The 27,728-nt window shown below is 39.5% G+C and overlaps 1 protein-coding gene across 3 annotated transcripts in view; it reads left to right on the top strand.

Annotated features, from left to right (window-relative positions):
* The window catches only part of WASHC3 (WASH complex subunit 3), a 50,498-nt gene that overhangs the window by 11,826 nt on the left and 10,944 nt on the right, over positions 1 to 27,728 (top strand). The window contains exons 4-7 of one of the 3 annotated variants that reach the window (XM_020982351.2): positions 4,770 to 4,892; positions 8,962 to 9,072; positions 14,424 to 14,538; positions 24,994 to 25,058. In XM_020982351.2, coding sequence (XP_020838010.1) covers positions 4,770 to 4,892; positions 8,962 to 9,072; positions 14,424 to 14,507 — 318 coding nt within the window. In that variant the 3' untranslated portion in view covers positions 14,508 to 14,538; positions 24,994 to 25,058. Of the gene's footprint in view, positions 1 to 4,769; positions 4,893 to 8,961; positions 9,073 to 14,423; positions 14,539 to 24,993; positions 25,059 to 27,728 lie in introns of those variants that run through there. The other 2 variants (XM_020982350.2, XM_020982349.2) reach the window with 2 other exon arrangements.

Here is a 27,728-nt window from a genome sequence, read left to right as displayed (position 1 = left end):
AAAACCATTCAGTCTGTCCATGCTTATTACATATTATTCCCTTCTCCTCTACAGTTCAGCCATAAGGTCAACTTACTTTTCCTTGTATATGACATTCCTTCTCCTTGCCTCTTCCCATGGTTGGAATGCATTCCCTAGTAAGCTTCACCCCTAAATATCCCTAGTGCCTTTCAGAAGCTCAGCTCCAGTTCATCCCTTACGCTTCCTGATAATTCCCCCTCTCCAGTTCTTTGGTATTATATGTACACATTATGTCCACCGATAGAATGTAAGCTTCCTGAGGGCAGAGACTGTTTCATTTTGTCTTTGTGGCCCTGGTGCCTTGCACATGGTAGCATAGCAGGGGCTAAATAAATACCTGGCCCTTGACTGAGGCCAAAATCCTGGGTTTGATCTCCTCTTAGGTCAATTAAGGTCACTCAGTGCAGTTCTACAAACTAAGGACTTTTTGGTCATTGGTTTCCAGAGTGCCTATTGTTTGTGGGGGGCAAGGGGGTACTGAAAGCTCAAGAAGGATTGGATTGTGCCCTTCTGGAGCTTACTCCTTAGTAAGGGGATATGACTCATGCATAAATAGCCATAACACAAAGGGAAACCTATAAGGGAGGTGAAAACAGGTCCTTACCAACTAGGAGATCAGGGAAGGCTTTTTGGAGGAGGTATTATTGAATTGGGTTTTAAAGTATTTGTAGGAATTCAGCCAAGAAAGAGTGTATTTCAGGAACGTGCAGAGGGTAGGAAATAGTCCATGTTCTCTAGAGCTGACTTTACACTCATAAGTTACATAGGTAGGTGTGTGGGCCTTGAATGCCAGGCAAAGAAGTTTGGCTTTTCAGCAGGAGCCCAGTGAAAGGTTTTGAGTAGGAATGACACAGCTAAGCCTTTGCATGAGGAAGCTCAGTCCAGCAGCAGCATAAAAATGGTTTGGAGCAAGATGGAGAATTGAGATGGGAAATAACTTGTAGAAGACCCTGCTAGTAGGAGAGGCAGGGTGGGTCATACTGGGATGGCAGCCTTAAGACCAAGAGGACCAAGAGGATGGATGGATGTGGGAGTGATGGTAGAGAAGTCAGCTCCAGACTGATTAGAGAAGATGAAGACTAGAAAAAGGCCCTGGGCTTTGGGGATGAGGCAGGCCTTGGTGACTTCCCCAGAACATGGCGTGCCGAATGAAAGCCAGGTGGCTGGAGTGTGTGAAGAAAGTACATCGTAAAGAAGTCGGGGCATCAGATGTAGACGACTCTGTCTAAGAATGAATAACCCTATTAGCTTACAGTCATCTAGCATGTTGACATTTGTAAGGATGATGTTTTTGTTATGTCATGTGAGCCTTGCCACTCTATGAGGTAGACACGTGGGATTATTACCCCAGTTTTCATGAGAAAACTGTGATTCAGCAAGTGACTTCTACACAGTTGTCACTTAGCTAGTCATTTCACATGTGGGGTTTGAATGTATGTCTCCTGGACCCCAAGTCCAGAGCTCTAGCCGCTGTGCCATGCTGGCATCGATGAAGGGAAAGATAGAAATGAGACTGTGGCTGGAACAGTTTGTAAAATGATCAGGGCATAACTTTTTGGGAGGACCTGAGCATATCTGTAGGCAGATGGGAAGGCATCATCTCAAGCAGTAAAGATGCTTGAGAGGGCAATTATGATAGCAAGGCCATAGACTAGGGGAGCCAGGGGCAGGCAGAGAATTCGTTTTACAAGGAACTGATACTTCTTCCTCTAAGACAAAATGGAAGAAGGAGAGAATGGTGATGATGCTGAGTTTTCAGGAATAAAGGAAGGGAATTGAAGATGCTCCCACCCATTTTCCTGAATCTCAGTGATGTCGGGAGCTAGGAAGTCTTTTCAAAAAGGAGAGAGAAACGTTTGGAATGGACACTGTGGAGGATGGGATATGAAACTCTGTTACTTAGGCCTGGCCATACCACTAAACAAAGTCAAACATGCCTTCTGTATGTGCCAGTGGCTGCATCAAGGGCTCAGGGAAGAGTAGAGAATAGCATTTCCCAAGTTTATTTGGTGACAGAGAATTTGAGGCCTTGAGATAGATGGACAGAACCCAGAAGAGCTGGCCTGGTAATTCTTGGGAATGAGATGTGGGCACATCAGTCAGTCAGCAAGCATTGACCAAGTGCCCACTGCCCTCAAGGTGCTGTGCTGTCGGTGTTGTGTTAGTGTTGGTGTTCATCCGAATGACATCACAAGGGTGATGTCTTGTGCTGCTTTGTGCTAGAAACTGGGGTTATGAAGACAAAAATGAAAGCATCCCTGCCCTCCAGGAGTTTATGTTCAAGTGAGGAAGACAGCATTGACATACATAAATATATACAGCTGAAATACATAGTGAGTTGTTTTTGTGGAGGAAGGCATTCTCATTGGGCATCATGGGAGATCAGGAAAGTCTTCAAGGAGAAGGTGTCTCTTGAGCGGAGTTTTGAAGGAAACAAGGGATGCTCAGCTTAAAATAGAACTACCTTCCAGGTACTTGCAGCACAAAGGAGTGGAAACGAGAGGCTTGTGAGGAATGACAAGGCCGCTCTGGCTGAATTGTAGAGCGGCAAAGCACTGGGACACATGATAAGGTTATAAAAGTATGATGGGTTGCGCAAGGTTCTAAAGAACTTCAAAAGCTAGACGGAAGAGTTATGAGCCTGGAGGAAAGAGGAAGCCTTTATAGTTTACTGAATAGGGAAATGACATGATCAGACCTGCACCTGGTAGCTGTATGGAGCGCGGAGAGACTTGACTGGGAGACCAGTTAGGAAGGGATCACAGTCATCCAAGCAAGAGGGAATGAGGGTCTTCCTGGAGAGGAGATGGTGAGAGAAAGAATGGATGGGAGAGATATTGTAGAGGGAGAAATAATAAGATATGGCAATGGGTTGGATAGCTGGGGTAAAATAAACTAGTCAGGGTAGTTTGGGGACTAAAGAGATGAAATTATGCTTGATTTTTAAACCAAAAAATAGTCACACGTGTTTTATTTATATGTGTAAAATTTTATATATTCAGTATTTGGAGAGAGAAATATCACTAGCCATTTCTCATAGAAGTCTTATTAACATTCTATAAAACAGTATTTGGGAATTGCTAATAAAGAGCAAATAATCTAAAATCAACCAAATATTTGTTGTATTGAAAGCAAATTCATCTTTGGTAATCTACTCTTTCTGTCTAGGCCTCCACAAAATAAAGATTATTGTTTTAGATCTTTTCTTAAATTTTTCAAGGTCCAGAATTATCTGATTTTCTGTAATCTTTTTTTTTTACTATATCAGCAATGCGCAGTGATGAATATTAAAAGTGTTTATACATACAAAATTAAACTGGAGGGTTATATCAGCTAGATCAGACCAAAAAATCCCCCAAACACTTAAGGGGAGTTTACTGTGAAACTGGGTTTGGAGATCATTATACAGTCACTTGTCTGTTCTCCATTTCCCTTTTTGTATAGGTAGACTCATGGTCTGATCTCATTAGGTTTCTCATAAAGGTGATTTATTTTCTTTTTTTAATATAGCTCAGTCCTCTTTTAGTTGATTGGGTTCTCATTCAGAATTACCAGTATCTTCTACTAATTAGAATGGATATGTTTACGTAGTACTGAAATTTGGACTATTTAGCTCATTTGGCCTCTGATTTCAATTTTACTTTTTTTCTTTTAAAATATATTATTGAAGGGTGGCTAGGTGGCGCAGTAGATAGAGCACTGGCCCTGGAGTCAGGAGGACCTGAGTTCAAATCTGGCCTCAGACACTTGCCTCTTCTTAGCTGTGAACCCTGGGCAAGTCACTTAACCCCTATTACCTCACATATACATATACATACATATACATATATATACATATATATATATATATATACACACATATATATATATATATACATATATATATATATATATATATAATCAGTGTCATGTTCCAGTGATTCCTTCTCTCTCTCTCTCTCTCACCTTCCAGTGCCTCCTTCTCTCTCTCTCTCTCTCTCTCTCTCTCTCTCTCTATACATATATATATGTATATATATACATATATATGTATATATATATACATATATATGTATATATATACATATATATATGTATATATATACATATATATACATATATATATGTATATATATGTATGTATATATATGTATATATATATATACATATATATATATATATATATATATATACATATATATATATATGTATATATATATACACACACACACACACACACACACACACACTTTTTTATATCAGTGTCACCTTCCAGTGCCTCCTTCTCTTCCCTGAAAACAGATCCCTCCTCTGTAGCAGTGACATACAGCTTGACTTACATGAATCAGTGAGGGAAGTTAGTGGCCACTCACTGCCTCTTGGTGAAATCTTGGGAACTCAGCAGCCAGCTGCTAAAGGCTATCAAGCTGACTGGCCCTGCACTTGGCCCTCTGCTAAGAAGCTGGTCTTTCTCTCAGAGTTAATCACCATCTTGATTAGTGTGTGGCCTGAAAATGTCTCTGAATCCCTATCTTCTAGTAGTAACCATGTTCTTACCTCACAGTGGCCATTGTATAAGTTTGAAATGCACTATGAGTGTATGTACAACTTGGAAGACATTTACTGTGAATGGAAAGGAAATCAAATTACAAAGTAAGACATGATGATAAACCCAGCTGCAATGTATATTGTTAGTATATTTAATAATAGCTAGAACCTGATATGCTTTTAGCATTATCCTCATGATGGAACTTCTTTTTTATGTTCAGCTATCATCTATTCCGGGTCTAGATGATGTTAAATTTGAAATATCGACTGCAAATGTTAATGGTGTTACAAATGGCCCTGAAGCCCCCTCAGGTCAACAGTCATCTCTGTCTCCTCAATCTGAGGTAAGTATTTAAGTACTGAGGACTCATATTTACTTCCCAGAGAATATGTCCTCATGGTTGAGCCTGATGGAAGAGCAACTAGGGTGGAAAGAAGAAATAAAAAAAAATGTAAAAGTTTTAAGAGTCAAATTCTAAATTTCAAATGACATAAAATATGAAGTGTAAAAATATTGTCAGCCTCTCTTTCCTGTTTGTCTTTGTTCAACTGGCCTGCTTTTGGAGGGTGGTCATTTCAGAAATTCAGATTAGTTTTAAAGTTGAATTTTTTTTCATCTTTTCCATAAAACTATTAAAAAGGAAAACATGAAGTATTTGGGGTTAGGAAAAAAATCTTGAATATGATTCTACCCTTCACCTCCCACAGTTAACATGGTGTTTTTTTTGGGGGGGGTTTATTTTATTTTTGTTGGGTTTAATTTAAGTTGTTGTTCAGTTGCAAAGTATATTAAAAGTTCTTTTTTAAGTTTTTTACCGGTAAGGACAACTTGAGATAAGGATAGTAAAGATATTTACCTCAGTAAGGTATTTAGTTCAAAGACTAATAATAAGCAAGACCATTTTTATAGTCCGTTAAAAGGCTATAACAAAGTAATAATATCCATTCACTAATATGGGAATTGTGTATTTCTGTCTGTAGTCATTTTTTAGGATTTTTATTTAGATATATTTAATTCAACATTTACTTGCTCTTCTTTGTGAACAAAGTACTAACTGTGCTGTATATGCTTATGGATTTTGGATGCAGATTAGAGAAACAATTCCCTACAATTGGGTAATTTAATATTCATTTGGTATATAGTTGCATCTATCATAAAGTCTCCAAAAATATGTACGAGGTAAAATTTTAAAATTATGGTTGTTGGACAGGAATTTTCATTTCTTAGAAGATTGTTTCTTCCTGCAGTCAAACTAAATTTTCTTGTCCCCTGAATGCGATTTCTGAAATCTTTACATTTGTCTCTTTTTATATACTCCCTAGTAATTTATCTTTAGTTGTACAGGCATATCCCATTAAAGTTGCCCTAACCAACATGAACAGTATAGTTTAACCAAATTTCCATTTTAACAATGGGAAACCCCACTTTAATTTTAGCTAATTCTCTCATCATAGCTCTCTTTTGTCAGCATCAGGTCCTTGTTCAGGCCCATCATCTTGGGCCAGCCTAGTTGTTCTGGCAGACTCTGGCCCAGTGCTTCCTTGCACCTAAATCTCCTCCGCCCATTCGTTTTCTCCCTTGTGTAGGGTCCTGTCCTATGTACAGTATGTTAAGGTTGTCCCAAATCTTCCACTCATTTCAGCCCTTGCTGAGGTGCAGAGTGTCCAGGTCCCCTTTCCTTGGCTCTCTCCTGTGCTTAGCCCTTCTTCCCCATCCCCCAGGTTCTGGACAGGCTCTGGCCAATATCTCCCCTTCCCATCCTACCCCCAAAGAGTGTCCTTCACGTTCATAGCATTGTTTCAGTAGCAGTTGACTACTTCCTTTTTTGACTAAAGTGGCGATTTCATGGAAACATTTATCATTAGGCAGGGTACACCTGGACCTGTTTATAATGTTCCTATCTACAAACTTAAAAACAATACAGGAATGAAATGTGGCTTAGGCCTTTTAAATGCTGCTATGGAATGTTATCAACAAAATGTATTTGAAAGGTTAATGTAGTCCTAGCATATTAAAAATTGACTGGGTTTTTGTTGTTGTTTTGTTTTTTGCTTAGGAAAAACACTAATCAGCACTACTTCTAGCCAGATTTCTAACATGTTTTGCAAACTCAGGGTGATGATAAAATGATGGTGTACCTATGAGAAAGTGGATATGCAACGTATTATCATTTTACATCAGTTCAGTTGGAACGTCTATAAAGCATACCCATGCATTGCATGTATTGCAAGGCTGTAATAATGTTGCATGTTCGTTGGATTAATTTTTTAAAATCTGTTCAACACAAACTTGAAATAGATGTACGTATGTGAACTGTCTTGATACTGCTATGCTGATAAACACATTTTCATTTTCCATCAACTCCATCATTAACTCAGTTAATAAGTCTGTATTTCTCTAAAATAAGACAGCCCCAAATTTGTTTGGAAAACTTTGTAGTGATGGGTAATCGTGTACATTGTGTTCTTGATCCATACCTCTCAATCTATGGCCTAAATGCAGGACTAACTCATGATTTGGAGTTCTGAAGCATTAAATTAGAATGTCACACTGATTTTCTGCAACCTGTATTTCATGGGTCAGATGTTACCATTTGTTCTAGGAGCAGTAGTTAATTCATGCAGATTGAGATGAGTTCTGAAATAAAATTAGGACCAGTTGAGAGATATGGTAAATGACCCAAGACAGTTGTTTAAATAGCAAAACTGCAAAATGTTATATTGAAGTCTTGGTTACAGCATGAGTTAAGAGTTATGAATTAAAATTTATTAAGCAAGTGTATTTACTGAAATTTGCTCCGTTTTGTTGTGCAAATTTATTGTCCGTAAATAAAAATATATTCTTGGAAGCTTGTTTGAATTTTTTAAAAATTAATTTAGTAGTTTCAGCTCACCATGTTCACCTACATGTGGACAAAATATAAAATACACCTGAATTTTTTAGTGGTACATTTAGGACTGTTAAACATTTCAATTTGAGAGACTTTAGGGGCTTGGGGGACATTTATTCTTAGCCTACCTTAGAATTTTGGTCAGACTTGGCTCTGGTTTAAATTGTAATGATTATAGTATGAATTTTCATATACTATGTAAAACAGGTATCAGACTCTCAGAGAGTGGAAGGCAGACATGCTGTGCCTGAATAGATCTCCCCATACTAGACCTTTATGAGTGAATGACTCACTGCATGGTCCCTTTCGATTCCCTTTCGATTCACTTAAATTTGCTTTATTAAATTGCAAACAAATTCTGCTCTAGAGAATTGAACACAAAGTAACCATCAATACTGGCTTAAATTCCCAATCACTAACTTTATCTGAAATGTTCACATGAACAGAAGGGTTCAATTTACTAGAAAATTAAAGTAGTTTATATAGTATATACATTTTTTATTTTAAAGGTCATACATCATTGTGAACTACAGCAGATATTGAGAAAATTGTATGAATCTTACTGAGCATGACGTAATGGATTTGAGAGGACCAGCCTTGGGGTTGTGAAGACCTAGGGTCATTGTGCTCCGCTGATACATGCTGACCCTATAACTTTCAGCAAGTCACTTAGCTTTTCAACGCTCTAAGATTATAAATGATATTTGCTAGTCTGTAATGGTGTAGGGAAAAAATTTTCTTTTTCTCAAAGTTATAAGTAATAATTATATATGTGAAACTCTCAAAATTGAGAATTCCATCTATGAGATAGGCTTCTATTTACTATACAGTGACATTCTCAGTACCATTTTCTTAGAAGCAGAAATAGCTTTAAGCAATTAAATTAAAATATTTAATGTGGGATCCAAATAAGGCAACTTTAGATACATAAGGATGTCACTGACTGCCCCCAAAACAATTTAGATTAGTTTGATAATTAAAGGACTGATGATAAAATGTTGTTAAAATAGTGTCTTTCTATTGTCTGTATATATAAGACCTGTTAACTGTTCTGAGAATGTTCAGATTTTGAAAGGAGTCTTTTCCTTCCACAGATAAGTTACTCTTTCCAAAAACAGTACGTCAAAATTGAAATTAGCCTCTTTTTTTTTGTTTTTTTGTTTTTAGACAATTGGGATTAAGTGACTTGCTCAGGGTCACACAGCTAGTAAGTGTCAAGTGTTCAGTCTGAGGTCGGATTTGAACTCAGGTCCTCCTGACTTCAGGGCCGGTGCTCTATCCACTGCACCACCTAGCTGCCCCCAAAATTAGCCTCTTTTGAAATGTTATCTAGGGGTGCGTAAATATTTTGTGACATACCTGAGTTTATTCTTAATCCAAATCTAGAAATATGGTTGGTTTTTTTGGGGGATTAAAGTTTGTTAATTGCTTTAGAATTACAAAAAAGAAGCATCCTTTGTAAATAGAATAATGGTCCCCTTTTCTGAATTATATAAAGATTTATACACAATGCTCTCTACAGCAGAACAGTATACGAGACACTGGACCACAGAAATGTGAAGCGGCAGCAGAACATATCTTAACTGTAGCCAAGGATCCAAGATATGCCAGATATCTCAAAATGGTTCAAGTGGTAAGCTGATTTAATCTGTCTTCTCTGTCTAGCAGCAGCTTTTGAAAATTCTTGGAGATTTTTTTTCCTTTTTTTTTTTTACCATCTAGAAAAACTGCTAAACTCAGGGACCAAGTTTTCCAATCTCCTGTTTCCCGATTATGCTTAATTAATTCTCTGTTTTGTCATTCAGAATAATTCTCCATCTTATTTAATAACAGCCATTTTTATGTCAATAGAAGGAGTACCTACACTTGAAAAATTATACAACCTTGGAGGTTCAAATCTTCATACTAACACAGTTCCCCAGTATAGTTTTATGTCAGCCTTTTTATTTCTCTTGGGAAGAATTTAACAATCAATCAATCAATCAGTAAACATGTATTAAGCAAGTATTGTGGGCCAGGCACTGTGCTAAGCACTGGGGGTACAAAAAGAAACAAAATTCACTTCTTGCCTTCAAGGAGCACACATGCAAACATAATATATATATATACATATACACAAACAAGCTATAGACGGGCTACATAGGACATAATTAACAGAGGGAAGGTACTAAAAGTAAGAGGCATTGGGCAGTGCTTCTTAAGCTGTGACCCCATGGGTCATGACCCACAGTTTAAGAAGTGTTTTAAGGATCCAAGAAAAAGTTTTATAAAACCTTTTTTTTCCTCATTTTCTCAAAACTGGTTATGAGAGTGCTTTTGGATAGGTGGAAGGTAGTCATGTAAGGAAAATTAGTATTTAGAGAATCATATAGCATTCACTGCTAAATTTTCCACACGCTAGTGAGAAACACGTCCTTTGTTTTGGTGACAACTATTATGCTTTCATTTTAATGCTTCTCTATCAGCATTTATAGAAAAATAACAGATTTTTCATCTAAATAAAGTAATATTGAAAGCTCTTCTGTTGTTATCCACAAATTCTGATGGTGTCTGCCAGAGTATGAAATCAGTAGAGGGATACCCAGAAGTACAGTATAATCTTCCATGGGTGGATTCAAGTCATATTAACTAAAATGAGAGGGTTTGGACCAGATAGCAATGGAAACCCCTTAGCTTCAAATCTATGATCCTGTGATGCTAACCCACTTACCTCCCATTTGCCAACAACATCTAAAACCTGGTTTTTTACTTCAGCTTAGATGTACTCAGGTGATCACTAAGCATTTATTAAGCTCCTACTATGTGCCAGGCACCGTAGTAAGCACTGGAGCTACAAAGACAAGCAAAAGACGATCCCTGCTTTCAAGGAGCAGCAGAGGACAACTGAGAGTTTCATTTTTATTCTCATTGTTTTGACAAGTTTTCACCAAACATTTTCCAATTATCCTGTTGGGTTTTTTTTTAACGTTTATAATATATATGTATGTGTATGTGTTTTCCATACCTTTCATTTCTGACTATATCCCTCCCCTTCTCCTGTTCTATGAACCATTTATCATAACAAAAAAAAAGGGGAGAGGAGAAGCAATTCAGTAAAACTAACCAACTCTTTTCTTCCTTTTTTTTAGTGAGACAATCAGGGTTAAGTGACTTGCCCAAGGTCACTCAGCTAAGTGAGTGTCAAGTGTCTGAGGCCAAATTTAAACTCAGCTCCTCCTGACTCCAGAGCCAGTGCTCTATCCACTGAACCACCTAGCTGCCCTCTTTTCTCCCTTCTTTGACAGGATGGAGGGAGAGAGACATGGGAAGCTTTCTGTACTGCTGGACTTAGTTGATGGTCTGGTTGGTTTTGCTGAATTGCTTTTTTTTCCTATTTTATTTTTTGCTAAAAGGGATGGCTCTCTTGGTGAGGATGGTAAAGGGACATTTTGGGAGATAAAGGTAATACAAAAACAAACGATATCAATAAAAATTTTTAAAACGCCTAGCCACATCTGGCAATGTATGCAGTCCTCTATTCCCCTTACCCCCCATGTCTGCCAAAGTATTGGGGGAAAGTACATTTTATCATTCTTGTTTGAGGCTAAGATTGGTCATAATTACATTTGTTGTTGATCAGTCATTTCATTTGTGTCTGGCTCTTTGTGATTCCATTTCAGGTTTTCTTGGCAAAGATACTGGAGTAGTTTGCCATTTCTTTATCCAGCTCCTTTTATAGATGAGGAAACTGAGGCAAACAGGGTTAAGTGACTTGCCCAGGGTCACACAACTAAGAAATGTCTGAGACTAGATTTGAACTCAAAGAGATAGTCTTCCTAATTCTAGGCCTGGTGCTCTATCTGCTATGGCGCCACCTGGTCGCTCCAAAGTTACCTAGCACCCAGTATTAGACTTTCCATTTTTAGCGTAGGTAGTTACTGGGTACATTGCTTTCCTAATTCTACCCACTCTTCATCCACAGCCTATAGACCTAACTGTGCTTCTGCGAATTCTTCATACTCATTTTTTCTTACACTACAGTAATACTCCATTACCTTCCTGTATCACAATTTTAGCCTTTCTCAAGCTCCTTGGCTCATTGCTTTTCAGGACAATCTCTAGTATCTTCATTTCTATTCCAGCTTTATTTTTGCAATGCTTATTTCTAACCTTGCTCCGTGTGGACTTCGCAGGAGAGAACTAATTGCCCATCAAAGGGAGCTGATCAAGAAGAGGGACCGGCGGGCCATGCAGCCCCTGGCCACAGCGGCAGTCCAGGCCTCAGATGTAGCAGAAGCACAAGAAGTTTATGACCAGGAGATGCAGAAAGGCACCAATAATGGCGTTTCTGTAATAGCCATGTGACATGATAGCCATGGAAGCCTCATTTGCATCCATGTTCTTCATGTTATCTAGGGGGGAAAATGGAGATGTGCTTTAAGGAAGAAGAGGTTTTGAATGAATAAATGAAAACACCTTTATTTCAGTGCAAAGCACTGTACTGAGCACTGGGGATGCAAATAGAGAAGGCAGACTGTCCCTCCTCTAGAAACTCACATTCTAATGGGGAAGGCCACCCATTTGGAAGAAGTTTTTACTCCCAGCGCCATGGAAGGGTGGTGGGGTCCTTAGGTCACAACAGCAAAGCCAGCAGATTCCTAATGTGGAACCATTTAATGTGAGGAGGGCTTTGGCGGGGAGGACTCACTTTGCCAGGTGCTCAGGACTGTGGATGAAGAGGAGGGCAGGCTGACAGCAGTTTCACTAGCAGTTACCAGGCTACATCTCCTCAGGGGCTCCTTTCCCTGATAATGGCTGCTGAAGCTGGGCTGGAGGTAGGGCTGATGGTTCACGGGGATCCTGCTGCTTCCTGGGCTCTTGTGCTCAGGGTCCGGGGCTGACTCTACCAATGGTTTGACCAGCTTGATAAATGCCAATCACTGTCTCTTCTTCAGGGTACATTGCTGCTTTGTCTAGACTGACCTGCCTTTCTCATCAGTGGCAGTTAGTGTAGGTGGGGGGAGGAGGAGAAACATTAGCAGAATAGAATCCTAACCTGTGGGAGGCAGGTAGAAGATAGAAGAAACAGATACAGAATGAAGGGAAGAGGAACCACTGAATATTTAGACTGACAAGCATGAGGCTCTTTCCACAGATAGAGGACTGGACTTTCTGAGGAAAAAATAATTTCTTATGGTCCAGAGAATGATGATATGGATTCATAGGTATTAACAGGAGAGAGGGAGAGGGCACCTTGTAAAGATCAGCAGTAGAAGAGATGAAAGTGGTCCTTGGACTCGCTGCTGAGGGATCTTGGAGAAACTGTCAGCCTGACTTATTAAAGTCTGTTGTCTTCCCCAGTTCACGTGTTTGGATGTGATGGAAAACCTTCTACTCCCATAGATTGATGTGGGCACAAAGGATACTGCCAGGAGGAACCTAGATCGCCAGGATTGTAAGGTTTCTGAGTAAGGAACTGAAGACAAAGATGACAGACTTTTAGGCAGAGGTGGAATATAGCTAATAAGGTATAGAAAATAGAATTGCCTGGAGTCTAGTAGAGGTGACCAAGAAGGCTTTAAACTGCAAATGGAGGAGACGGAAGAAAACTGCCCAGATGGGCCTGTCAAAAGCCACATACCGCAGAGGGCTTCAGGGTGTACAGCATAGGAAGAATGGCAAAAGAAATGACCAGCCAGTGACTCAGAGGTGAAAGTATCCAGGAGTAGGACCAGCAATAAAACCACTGGCCTCACGTAACTGTACACAGAAGCAAAAAGTAAGAGAAAGAAGCCTGAAGAACTAGAAAATACAAAAAGGCAAATTTAGCCACAAAGCTATAGCTAAGACTAGTGGGTCCAGACCCATGACTAAAGTATGGTGCAGAAGGGCTTATCTTATTTAAAAGGAACAGAAGTGGTCAACAAGGTGGTGGAAGTAATGTGGGAGAGCTGGCTCTGGAGACCTGATTTCAGGTCTTACCTCGTAGCTGTATGCCCTTGGACAGGTCATCTCTAATTCTGAATTGCAGGAAAGACATTCATCTGTATTAGTAGAGGGAGGTGCCTCATCTGGGAGTTCCCTATACCGACAAAATTGCAAGTCCAGCCCCATCCCCAATTTGGGTGAAGAAATTCCAGGAACTTGAAGGGGGGAAAGTGTAGTGTGTAGAATTTGAATGAAATTCAACTAATTAAGAAAAGGTCATTGACTTTGGCACTTAGTGTTTATAATTGATCATCCCAGTATGACTTTTAGTGACATAGAAGGCCACAAGTAAAATTACCTTTTAATCCTACAATGCAAAAAATCTATTGTGAGAATCCCACTTTGGTCAGAAGACCTTAAGGTTGGTGGGTTTGAAAGATAGTTAATGATAGGAACTGTGAAAAGTACTATCATGGATTTTCTTTAATACAGATCTGTTTTCATTACCTTAATGTGTCCAACTATTTCAAAGTGCCTAAAGATGACTAAATCCCAAGAATTAACAGTAACATGCCATGTGAGATATGGAATGTTTTTGTTGCTGTAAATGGTTTCTTTTAGCCAGTTCTCAGGATGTTTTATAACTTCACCAGATCTCTATAGGAGATCTCTGAGAATTGTCATTACTTACAGCTTGGTTTCCTGTGCATGTGAGTGAAAAGAATGATGGAAATCTGACTCCTTTAAATAGCTTTTTCTTATACCCATTTTACAGAGCATTCATTTCCAGCTGTATTCAGCCGCAATTGTGGCCGCCATTTGAACACTTTCCAAGGTGTCCTTGAAAGTTAAGCACTCCAGATGCAGATACATATTACACGAGAGTTCAACACTGACCGGCTCAGAGTTTGGGGAATCTTGGACCTTTTAATGCTTCTCATCCCCATTTATTCTTTCTTACACGTAATGGTGAATTTTAGAAACATTTAGTTTTCATCTTGGGTAGGTGCGCATCTCTTAGCTAATAAACTGCTAAGACCATTTATCAATTTTATTTTATTTTTATCTTATACTTAGAATGAAGTAATGACGATTAGAAGAAGAGAGACCCAAGAAGAAGACATTAGGGTGGGAAGGAGAGTAAAACCTAGAACAGAATGATGGCCAGGGGCAGCGACCACCTATTTGAGAGGTGATTCTCATTTCTCTCTGTCCATTTATTTGAATCCAAATCACACCTGTTGACAAGATAACAATTCAACTCTATTTTATTGATAGCACATTTTTCCTTATAATAATCACAGCAATTATTTAAATGGCATTTGTGTAATATATAAGAGTCCGTGGTCCTGTAACAGGTGAAGAGTTAAGAGTAGTTAGTAGTTAGTTCATTAGTTAGGTCAAAATTATTGTCACTGATTTTTTTTTTAACATGAAGTGCTTTTAGTATATAGAAAATATTTATCTTCTGTGTATAAACCTCAAGAGAACCTAAAATTCTTGGTAGTATTTGAAAGAATAGTCATATACCAACAATACTAGTGGCTGTTAAAGCTACAGAAGAATTTCAAGCTACTGTTTTCTTAAATTCTTTGTTTTCATAATATACAAGCTTTTCTGGTAAGGAGATTAAATGAAAATTTAAAGGAAAATTTGAATATGTAACAGTGATAGCTGGGGGTGGGGGGTGGCTTTGGGGAAGAGGTGTGTCTCCCTAGCTCACCCAGGCTACAGATACAGCAGCCACTCACAGGCTGATCCCATTGGCTCTTTTCTGCACTGGGCCACTTTGCCCCTCTTTAGGCAGCTTAGCAGCCCCCACCTCTCAGGGACTTACCATATTGGTGCTAGACTTAGTGCAGACACCTGAACAGCTAAAGCCCTGCTTCCGCTCAGAACTACTGAACTCAAGGAATCCCTCTGCCAGCTTCCTTCCACCCCCACACCCAGCAGTGGTTATAAGTGGGGGGTACCTCTCCCAGCACTTCAAAAATAATTAAGAAAATGCGTAAGGTATTAAATATATATACAATGAGAAGTATACATGCTGATATATTTTTATATATTCAAAGCACCCATAAAGCTTTCTCAAGAGCAAAACTAAGTAAGCATGAAGAGAACATGAGTTTCTGAAATAATTTAATCCACATATTTTTGTGCCAATGATATTATGACGGTACTAGGGATTGAGGGGGTAGGTCAGTGAACTCTTATGTGTAGAGCTGCTATATTCAGACAGTAGAAGTTTGGGCAGAAATATTCCTTTCAAGCTGTAGCTTTCCATTCTTAGTCTTAGTTTATGTACCTTTTTTTTTTTAGAAAGGGGAGGGGAGTTGCCAAGCTTTAACACAATTTATTTCAGCTACTTTATGAGCCAGCTATAGAATTATTTTTTAAAAAGGGGGAGGTGCAATTTAGATGATGGACTTTGGGCTGGAGAGTGGCTTAAAGGGTCATTTTAGATTTCACTTTGGTTTACTCTAAGTAACATTAAAAAATCACAACTAGCAATAAGGAACATTTAACAGAAAAAGATCATAACTCTGATTATACATTAGCCTTTTAAAAAAATTCTCAGTTCCCATTCTGTTGTTGGTACAATAAATACAAAGTTCTGCTCTCGTAAGAAGTGGTACTGTAGTGTTCTTTTAAAAAAAATAAGAGTTAAATGACATATTCTAATTATTTTTTCTTTTAGCAACAATACTTTTGTTTAGTGATTCTCAAACTTTAATCTAACTCCCTTCTGGTTTCTTTCCCTTGATCTTGCCCTTGGTAAAGAAAAAGAGAATATGTAGAATTTCCAGACTCTTGAGGATAAGGTGATAACATCTTTATTTGTATTCACCCATATCAGAAATTGTAGGTGCACAGTATTAGATAAAGTACTTGGCACATTGGAGCTCCTCATTAAAAGTTCCTTTAAATTACCTTTTTTGATTTTTTCAGTCAGCAAAAATTCATCTTGTCTCTCTACCATCTCCTCCACACCCCACCTTGAGAAAGAGAGAAGAACATAACCCTTATTGCAAACGTATATAGTGAAGCAAAAGAAATAACCCACATTAGCTGTGTTCCCAAAGAAGCCTCAGTCTATATTCTGAGCCCTTTACTTCTCTGTCAGGAGGTAGGGAGCATGTTTCATCATGACTCTTATGGAATCATAGTCATTGTTTTGATCAGAGACCCTAAGTCTTTTAAAGTTATTTGTGCTCTTACAATATTATTGTCATTGTGTAAATTATTCTTGTGATTCTGCTGTCATCATTTCTCTTAGCACGGTAGTATTCGATCACATGTGTGTACCATAATGTGTTCATCCATTCTCCAGCTGAGGGGCACTCCTTCAATTTCCAATTCTTTGTCACCACAAAAAGAGCCGCTGTCAACATTTTTGTTTATCCTTAAGGGTTTGTTTTGTTTAGGACTAATCCCTCCCTTAATCTGCCCTCTCTCTTATTCCTTCCTTTCCCCTTTCTTCCTGCTTCCCCTTGAGTAACTTTCTCCACCCAAATGTGTGTTTGTGTATTCTTCCCTCCTTTGACCAGTTGAAATGAGTGAGTTTCCCTTGTGACTCTCTTGCCCTTTCCCTTTGTCCTTGTTGGTATCGATTTCTGCCTGCATACCACAATTAGGTCCCATCGTTTTCCCAATCCTTTTTTTCACCTTCCTCCCCTGCCTTTCCCTTCCTTTTCCATTCTCCTTTTAAGAGCATTGATGTGATGGAACCACTCCCAGGTCCTGCATCTAGTCAGACTGTCTCTGTGAACGTTGATTTTGAAGGGCTCTCAGGGGACACGTGTGTTTTCTCCCCAAATCAAGTTGTAGATGATTTCCCCTTATTCCTTTGTGATCACTCATATTGACCCTTTTTTTTGTTTCTCTTGACTCCTGTATTTGTATTTTTAACTTTCCATACACCTCTGATCTTTTCATTAGGAATGCTTCTGTTTCATCAGAAGCACATTTTTTTCCTCCTGTGCAGTTACTGGGTTTTGCTGGGTAGCTTATTCTTGGTTGTAAGCCTATGTCCTTTGCCACCTGCAGTACTGCATGCCAAGCTCTCTGCTTCTTCACGGTGGTGCTTGCTCAGTTGTGCCCGACCCTGACTCTGGGTCCTTGGTACTTGAGTCCCTTCTTTCTGGCTGATTGCAGTAGTATTTCTTTGACCTGAAAGCCCTGGATTTTGGCTTTCGTGTATCTGGGAGTGTTCTTTTTCAAATTTCTTTTAGGCCATGACCAGTGGATTTTTTCTATCTCCACTTTGTCCTCTGGTTTTAAGAAATATGGGCACTTTTCTTTTATGTTTTCTTGAAATAATGTGTCTAAGCTCTTTTTCTACTCATAGCTTTTGGGTAGGCCAGTGATTTCTTAAGTTATTTTTCCTTGATTTGTTTTCCAGGGCAGTTATTTGACTAAGAGATACCTTACACTTTCTTTCCCCCGGTCTTTTGACATTGTTTTAATCTGAGATGTCCCAAAGTCTTAGCATAGTTTTAAGCTAGTGCTAGGACAGAAGCAGGCAAGCACTTAAAGCTGCACTAAGACTTTTGGGACAACTTCTTTTTTTTCCTTGTGGAGTCATTGGCTTCTATTTGGAACATTCTAATTTTCAGAGAGTTTGATGCTTGGGCAAGGGTTTGTACCTCTTGTGCCAGCCTGTTAATTCCTATTTCCAATTCTTTCTTCCATGACTCACATTTCTTTTCCAATTTTTTCCTCTAGTGCTCTCATTTCATTTATAAAAATTTTAGTTCTTTTTTAAACTCTTGCTTTATCTCTTCCAGAAATTCAAGTTGAACTTAGGCCCAAGCTCTGTTTTTCTTTGAGGCTCTTGCTTGTGGATATTCTGGAGTCATTCTCCTCTTCTGGATTATGTCTTAAATGTTCCTGTCACTATAATAGCTTTTTATTGTGGGATTATTTTTTTGTTTGCTTATTTTTCCAGCCTACTCCCTGACTTGAGACTTTATGTTAAGGCCAGATTCCATGTACTTTTGAAGAGAATGTCTGGACTGGTCTTGCCATTGCTGTCTCAGCGTATTAAGTCTTATATTATTCCAGGATCTTAGGGATGGCTCGTTTCAGTATTCTCAAAGTGGCCTGATTCAAGGCAGTGTCTGATTACTTCCTGAGCTCTGCAGATTCTTAACCTAGGTTTGGGTCTGATCAGCACACCTGTGGACTTAACCTCCTTTAGAGTTCTAGTAGACTTCTGCTGGACTCTCACTCTCAGCCAGCAGAAAGCTACGTTGATTCAGAGTAACAGAACCGCAGGCTACCCTTTGGTCTGGGATTTTTGCCCTGGTTCTACCTGTGCAGGTTTTAGACTAGGCTAGGAGGTAGAACCGAGCCCTTGCTCTGCTTCTGTAGTTCTGGCCGCACAGCTGTGTCTTGCTTCCATCCTTCCTTGGTATACAGCTTAGGACCTGCAGCTGCTTCTTAGCTGGAGTGTCATCCTGCCATGCCTGCCCCCTCGCATCCATCTGTGACCTGGAATTAGGAAATGAGCAGCAGAGTGGCCAGGTTCACATACCCCCTGCACTGTGCAGAAAGTTAGGAGCATCTCGTTAACGTCTGGGATGACTTCCTGTCTTTGTGCACTGAAATGCTCCATGGGGCTGTTCTGGCTTGATCCCATCCCATCCCTAGCCTCTCAAGACCTTTGGTCTCCCTATGCTAGCCTGGGCTAAAAAATGGCTCACAGTGATTTTATTCTTGGAGTTCCTGATCAGAACTTAAGTCTGGTGTATTTTCTAGATCTTTTTGGAGGAGTTGGAGGTATTGGGGAAAGAGCTCAGCTGTATTTCTTCTTGTTACTCTACCATGTTAGCCATATTGGCTGTATTTTTCCCTGCTACTCCACCATATTGGCCATACCTTCTGTCAGCCTAAGGTTCAGGTTACAGGGAAGTGATGATAGGAGAGACAAGGGGGGAGCAATGAAAGGGAAGTAGGCTTCAGGTAGTGAAGACAGCAGCCCTGGTGGTGGAGATATTCTGCACCTCATCTCCTGTCTGGTGTGAAACACTCTTGCTCATGCTGTAGCTTGGATTCGTGGTACTGTGAGCTTTCGTGACATGGTACACGGCTACAGTAAAGTATAAGACACTTTGCTTTGATTGAACCACATCAACAAAGATATGTTAAAGAGCTTTATTAGTAATTTCCTTTTCTGTTAGTATTGTAAGGAAAGTTGCTTATCAAAGAAGTTATAGTTTTTGAGAGATGATGATTTTTTTTGTTTTATTTTTGCTTTTTGGTGAGGAAATCAGGGTTAAGTGACTTGCCCAGGTCACACAGATAGTAAGTGTCAGGTGTCTGAGGCCAGATTTGAACTCCTGTCCTCCTGACTCCAGGGCTGGTGCTCTACCCACTGCGCCACCTAGCTGCCCCAGAGATGATGAGTTTTTGATTGACATGGAGCAGTGCCACCAATTGAGAAATTATCTATACCTACCATACACATGCTTGAAGTTGCCTAAATCTTAATGCTTCATTGTTATTGCTTTAATGCCTCCAGGTGCCCGTGTCCAGTACAGTTTAATGACTGACATTTGATATGATTTAGTGATAAATCCATCCTTTTCTTTCTTGCTTTTTCCTGCTTAGTTATATTGGCCTGTGATTAATTCCATTGGCTAGAGACCATGTATGTATGAGGCCAAGGTCATAATTTCTGTTTCCATATGGATCAGTGAGCTGTACTCTGTCCCATGGCCACAGCTAACATCCTTCCCCAGCTGCTTGTTCGTAAAGGGGCCCGTTGCTTACCAAAGAGATAGAAGGAGAGAGCTGAAAGGGACAAAGTGAAATCCTTTTTGAAAAGCAGCTCAAAGCAAATGCTCTGCTATGGAATAGGATTACCTTCCAACGAGAACAGTCGTGCATTCATCACAGTCCTAGCTGCAGGACTGTGGGGTGTTTCTCTCAGATGCTTTCAAACAGTGAGAAATAGGAACAGGAAAGGACGAGTGAACCCTTCTTTAAAGAAAACCTGATATGAGAAACACAGAGCTTACATAATGTGTAATTCAGTGGGGGAGTATTCTCATCATAGAAGAATCTCCACAAAATTCCATTAAGTAATCAACTCCCTCAGAGTGTCCAAAATCAGTTTACAGCACTTTAATCTATATACAGCTTTTCAGGAACATTTTTTTTAACCACAAGGAATGCTGTATGAAAAAAAAAACTGCTTTCCTCAGGGCAGCTAGGTGGCGCAGTGGATAGATCGGCCCTGAAGTCAGGAGGACCTGAGTTCAAATCCGGCCTCAGACCAAACACTTGACACTTACTAGCTGTGTGACCCTGGGCAAGTCACGTAACCCCAATTGCCTTTAAAAAAAAAGAGAGAGTATCACGGATTGAATTTGAACTCAAATATTTAATCAACAAATAAAGAATGGAAAATCTGAAGACTATCCTGTTATGTTAACAAAGGAAGAAATAGCTTACTAAATTGATGAGTAGAATGTAAAAACCTTTGCAGCCCATCTTTTGGGGGTACCCAAACCCAAGGAGTCTAGACTCTAAATCTTTCATAAGAATGTCATTTGAAAAGTTAGATCGGCCCATGGAGAACTGAACCACTTAGAAGCCTGCCCTTGGCAAAATTGCAGCAGCTGCTCTGACATTTGCAAGTTTTCCCTTTACCTCCACACTGAAAGATGCTAGTTTCAAGTTAATTACCTAAGTCTTTGATGACAGACAAGTAATGAGTTGATCATGGTGAGTCTAATATTTTTATTGTTCATTCGCTTTTCAGTTGTGTCTGACTCTTTGTGACCCATTTGGGGTTTTCTTGGCAAAGATACCAGAGTTGTTTGCCATTTCCTTCTCCAGCTCATTTTACAGATGAGGAAACTGAGGCAAACAGGGTGAAGTGACTTGCCCAGGGGTACGCAGCCAGTAAGTGTCTGAGATCAGATTTGAACTCAGGGAGATGAGTCTTCCTGACTTCAGGCTCTATGCACTATGGCGCCACCTAGCTGCCCTCAGTCTAATATTTCCTTGTTATTTAAAAATCACTATTCTAAATAACTAACTTGGAGCACAGTGACTGAGTAGTTTGTGTCTGAAGAGTATTTCATTTTGAAGATTTAAACTTTTCATCCATCCATTGAAAGCTGCTAGACTAGCTTGTGCCAACATATCATGATTTAGTCAATAAAAATTTTCGTTCTACTATGTAGAATATTTTATATAAAAATCTTCACCCTCAATGAAAAACTGCTACAACATTTCTAAATGCCCAGGCACCATCTCACATATGACTAGGTTGCTAACACGTGTAGAGCCAGAAAGAAGGTGGATCAAAACAGCCATAATTACTTAATGACCTTTTATGCCAGCTGAAGCTCTAGCACAGGCGTGGAGAACCGCAGCCTTGAGGCCACATGTGGCCTTCTAGGTCCTTGGGTGCAGCCTTTTGACTGAGACCAGGTTTTACAGAACAAATCCTTTTATTAAGGGGATTTGTTCTGTTAAGTTTGGATTCAGTCAAAGGGCTACACTTGAGGACCTAGAGGGCCACATGTGGCCTTGAGGCTGAAGGTTCCCCAGCCCTGCTCTAGCATCTGGATATAGTGCTGACTATCCCCACTGCCTCCAAAAGATGGGCTGCAAAGGTTTGTTAAATCCTGCCATCACTTTCGCAAGCTGTTTCTTCTTTTGTTAACATAATAGAATAAATAGTCTTCAGATTTTCCATTCTTTATTTGTTAATTAAATTGTCATTTAAGTTTACAAATCTAGGAGAAAAATCACAAAATGTACTGCATGCTTGAGTTAAAAAAATCAACTACATGAAGAGAGGGAAGGGGAGGCATGGTTAGACAATAGGTCCTGGGCACAAGAGCCGGGGGTTGTAGAAGACAGTCTTAATTCAACATGAGTTACCAATGTGACACGAAAGCCAGAAAAATTGCTAGTTTCCTCAATTGCATTAAGGAGGACATTGTGTTCACAATGAAAGAGCTGATACACCCACTGCGTTCCACCCTGGTCCCACCACGTCTGGAGCCTATGTTCAGTTCTGGGCACCACATTTGAAGAGAGACGTTGCCAAGTCAAGTACATCCATTCGTGTGTGGTGAGGGCAAGGAGACCATGCCATAGAAGGAACAGCTGAGGGAGCTTCCAATGTTTGGCCTGGAGAAGGCTCGAGGAGAGAGAGCAGGCTCCCAAGTATCTGGAGGAAGGTTGAGATTTGGGCTGTTTGGCCCCAGGCGGCAAAGCTAGGACTAATGGGTAGATGTTGCTCCGTGTAAAGAAACATTTCCTGACAATTAAAAGTTGTTCTGAGGGGGAATGGGCCGCCTTCAGAAGATGCCCTTCACTACTGGTCTTTGAGCAGTGACCGGATAATCATTCGTCAGGAATTCCTGTTCAGGTGCTGATTGAAATACGTGATCTCTTGTAGTCCCTTCCAGCTGTGTGATTCTGCTTTTTTTGTGGTGATATTGTGAAAAGAAACAATTTCTATATCTTAAAGCAGATGAAGGGCCTTTAAAATTCCCCCCCCAATCTTACTCTTAGGTTAAACTTTCAGGAAAATTTCAACAGAGCATAAAGGGATTTAGCAGGGCACTTCCTATTAACACTAATAACAAATCAGTGTATATCTTGGCCCATTTTAAACTCCCAAACATAAGTTTCTGTGATGCAATAAAGAACTTATATTTAACTCTTGGTGCTGCAGTCGTGATCTCAGTAGTCTGGCTTCTTTATACACTTTCTCCAGTGACGCAAGTCCAGACGGGATTTTCTGGAACATCAGCCTTATGGCTGCCTTCTCTCCTCCTCTTTACTTACCTTGGACATGCAACAAGTTGTTCCATGCCAAAAAAAATCCCACAGCTCAGTATACTTAGGTTTTGAGGTCGCTCATGTCCTCCTTAGACCACCAGACTCTTTTCTTTTGGATGTTTAACAAGCCAGGCAGTGTTTCTTGACCTCTGAGGCAGAATAGGGTACAAGAACAGATTTTCTGGGCAGCATTAGTGGCAGCTGAAGATGTCCTTCCTTCTGGAGGCAGATGCTCCATCGGTATTCTTAGGAATCATGCATTATGTTTTTAGCATAAAGGTGGTGATCATGATGGAGTCTGTAGCAGGACTGATGCTGAAAAGGTAGTTTGGTTTTTTTTCTCTAACCTTTACCATATCATGTTTGGACCAGAGTTCTTCCATGGTCCATGCACATCTCTACTGAGCTGGCTTTCCACCAGTTCTGGGAAACATGTTAATATAAAGTGCTTATGAATCCAAGCTCCTTAATCTGTCAATCCCTATCTCTCCTTTCGTTCCCTTTGCCATGTTTTAGGAAACATTTTTCCCTTTTTCTCCTTCCCCCTCCCTTTCTGTTTTCTTGGACTCATATCTTGTTTGTATAACCTTTCCAGTGATAGCCTGTGGATTATGCTAAAATCAAATTAAAGCAAGCAGTTGGATTTGTAGAAAGCCCTCATATCATCAGGCCAAGGTTAAAGACACTGAAAAGTCTCTTTTTAAAAATACAGCATTAACTTACATCTTACAGCTCTTCTGTTAGCTCTCCAGTGTTCCTACTAATATATATGAATGTTAAGTTTGGCATTCTAAAGGTGCCAGACTTACCAGGTTGCAAGACAAGTTCTCTCATTCACAGAATAGCTGTGTGATGGCTAATGACCTTGGTGCATTCCTAACACCCTCCTCAAATAATGGATTGTCCCACTACTTATCACAGGTCATTAAAATCATAGGGATAGACCTAAAGCTTAGGAGTTTGAAGAAGTTGCTAATTATCCGGGTTCTTGGTCATCATGTCTAAAATTGAAGTGACTTAACGTAAAACATCTCCAGCAAACGATGTTTTCATTCCCTCTTGACTTAGATTTCTTTTCAACCCATCGTGGAAAAGCATGGCTTGGTAGATCGAAAGCAGGGTCCAGAGTCAGGAAAAACTATGTTAAAGTTTTGCCTCTGATGCATACTAGTTCTGTGACCCTGGGCAAGTCACTTCCCCCCTTCAGTTCCCTAAAACACTTAAGTTGTGTATCAGGTGTCTATCAGTTCCTCATTGGAACTCCCTTAACCTGGATGAAATCACAGGTCTGATTAAAAGAAAAAAATAAACGGAGAAGTCACCCTTAATGATTCTGCAGTCACACATTTTCAATTTCAGCTGAATATGATGAATAGTGGCAACATTTGTTACCCTGTGGTTTAATAATGTGAATTATCGTTCATCTGATGGCGGTGTGCCTAAGGAACAGCCCAGACTTTGCAAGAACAGGGTGGAAAATGATTCATAGTCTCAGAAGGCATTTAAGTACCCATCAGTGCCTAGGTTTATACAAGGGAATCCTAACTTTTTTAGGATTTTCGCAGTCTGGCCAAATGAACCTAAGGGAGCCCTTCTCAAAATAAGGTTTTAAAATGTATTTAAAAATGCACAAAATTATGAAGGAAACCAATTATATTGAAATATAGTTATTGCAGTCTTTAAAAAAAATAATTCACAGTCCACCTGGTTTTATGTAGTTTATATTTTTAAAAAGGGATAGATCTGAAGGGCACATATAGAGTGGATGGCTAAGGTGGTAAATTGTGTAAGTAGACGTTTCTGATGTTTGTATTTTCTCCATGTTTCTTTGGTTCAGGGTGTTCCTGTGATGGCAATAAGAAACAAAATGATATCTGAAGGACTGGACCCAGATCTTCTTGAGTAAGTAATTCTTCCTACAGAATGTTAATTAGGTTCTTATTTATGAAGTGAATTTATCCAAGGCAATGAAAAAAGTTTCATTTCTTTGTTGATTTTTTGTGGATGAATAAGCTTCCTTTATAAATTGTCCCTTCCCCTTCCACTTGTGGGACAAACCAGTGTGTTAAATGATCAGTTAAACCAACCTTAATCATCTAGGGAGGAGTTTTAGGAACTTGTTGATACACATAGCTGTCAATAGCCGGTGGATCTTCCAAAGGTAAGGCAGCGTCATGAAGGGGAAGGTAGTGTAGAAGAGTGAGCTGCTGTTTTTCTCCTTAGCTCCCTTCTTTTGGTTTTCATAATACTTAGAGACTTCTCATTGAAGACCTTAGAGTGCGAAAAATTTGAATTTTACCAAATCCTTGGTTGAACCAAATTAAGAAATAACAGGGTTAGTTTGACTGGGTCTCCATAACAGTGACTAGCAAACAGAAAACAGGTACTGGCTTGTATGAGTTTTACAAAACATGTTTGTTTTCAGAGTTGTGAGAATGTGTGATTTAAAAGTTTTAACAAGATTCTCTTCTGGTTGGTCAGTCAAACACATATTTTTTTAAGTTAATTTATTTATTTTTAGTTTTCAACGATCATTTCCATGAGCTTTTGAATTTTAACTTTTCTCCCCCTCCCTCCCCACCTCTTTCTCCAAGACAGTGTGCAGTCTGATACAGGTTTTCCGTATACATTTCTATTAAACCTATTTTCACATTAGTCATGTTGTAAAGAAGAATTAGGACCAATAGGAAGAACCACAAGAAAGAAGAAACAAAACAAAACAGGGAAAAAAAAGAGCAGGTAGTCTGCTTCGATCTGCATTACAACTCCATAGCTCTTTCTCTGGATGTGGATAGCATTTTCCATCGTGAGGCTTTTGGAGATGTCTTAGATCCTTGCATTGCTGAGAAGAGCTAAGTCTGTCAAAATTAGTCATCGCACAACATGGCTGTCACTGTGTACAGTGTTCTCCTGGTTCTGCTCACTTCACTCAGCATCAGTCCATACAAGTCTTTCTGCCTGCTCACCATTTCTTATAGCACAATAGTATTCCATTTTATTCGTATACTACAACTTGTTCAGCCATTCCCCAATTGATGGGCATCCCCTCAGTTTCCAATTCTTTGCCACCACAAAAAGAGCTGTTATAAATACTTTTGTACGTGTGGGTCCTATTCCCGTTTGTATGATCTCTTTGGGATATAGCCCTAGAAGTGGTATTGCTGGGTCAAAGGGTATGCACATTTTTATAGCCCTTTGGGCACAATTCCAAGTTGCTCTCCAAAATGGTTGGATCAGTTCACAACTCCACCAACAATGCATTAGTGCAGTCAAATATTTATTAAGAGTCTACTGTGTACCAAGCGCTGTGCTAAGCTCTGGGGACACCAAGAAAGGGAAAAGACAGCCCCTGCCCTCATCAAGTCTGTTGTTCAGTTCAAAGGAATCTGGCGACTGCTCTGCCTTAGGCCCAGATACCTCACCAGCCTCTTTAGAGCTGCTCTGAATTCTTGTACAGAGGCTTTCAAGTTTTGATTCATCCTTGTGTTCTGAACTATTTAGTCACCATCATTCATCATTCATCATCATTATATCCTGCGGTAGCTGTAGACCTTGCAATTTTGCATGGCTCTCAACTTTACAGGAAGCGGGTGCACATGCTTTAAAAACGAATACAAATGTCCGAATTCTCTATTATTTCTACCCGCCAAAACTCAGAAAAAAGTCTACATGTTTGGCTCCCTGATCGTGACATTTTCCAGATAGCATACAGTTCCAACACTGGCATGTCTCAGTAATCAGAACTAATTCCACAGCTCCACTGAAGCGTCACTTCAATATGTAACATCTGTTCTTGCACCTGAGTCTGATGTACACTTTTAAAGTTGTAGAGGTAGCCGGGGACATAATGGACAGAGCACCAGGCCTGGCGTCAGAAAGAGCTGAGTTCGTATTCAGTCTCAAAAACTTACTAGTTGTGTGACCCTGGACAAATCCCATAATCGCTGTCTACCTCAGTTTCCTTAACTGTGAAATGGGAAGAATACGAGCTAGCACCTGCTTCCCAGGATTGTGGCGAGGAGCAAATGAGATAATACCTGTAAAAATATTAAATAAAAAGCACTTACTGTAATGCCCAGCACATAGTAGTTCCTTTATAACGCCCTTATTCCCTTCTCTTCCCCATGCTGGATTCATATGCACATCTAATGTGAGTTGAAAGCATCTCCAGCCTTTAGTTGGCAGTTATAAAAATATAATGTATTTTAAGATACCACTTCATACAGTGTATTCAGTAATAGTCATGCCTTCCAGTGTTTTAGTCTCTGCTACACAGTGGGCCCTCATTAACAGTAGGTGTTATACATGCTTCCTTAAGGTATAAGACCTGTGCAAAGAATAATAATGGTGTAATAATATATGATAGATATAATATAAATCATATAACATACATAATACATGATATTATAAATAATAATAATAAATTTATTTCTCCCATAAACTGATACTGTAAAAAAATCTTTCATTCAGCAATTATTTGAGTGCTTTATTCCATGCAGATTTCTTTCAGGTAAGGTTTTTGTGTATCTGAAATTGAAAGGGGATGTATGTCAGCAAACTGCAGTTTAGGCA

The sequence above is a fragment of the Phascolarctos cinereus genome, unplaced genomic scaffold (assembly GCF_003287225.1).
Source record: "Phascolarctos cinereus isolate Bilbo 61053 unplaced genomic scaffold, phaCin_HiC Scaffold_1;HRSCAF=81, whole genome shotgun sequence".
Taxonomy (NCBI): Eukaryota; Metazoa; Chordata; class Mammalia; order Diprotodontia; family Phascolarctidae; genus Phascolarctos; species Phascolarctos cinereus.
Note: the sequence above shows the minus strand (reverse complement) of the source record. Positions and strands in the feature narration are given on the sequence as shown.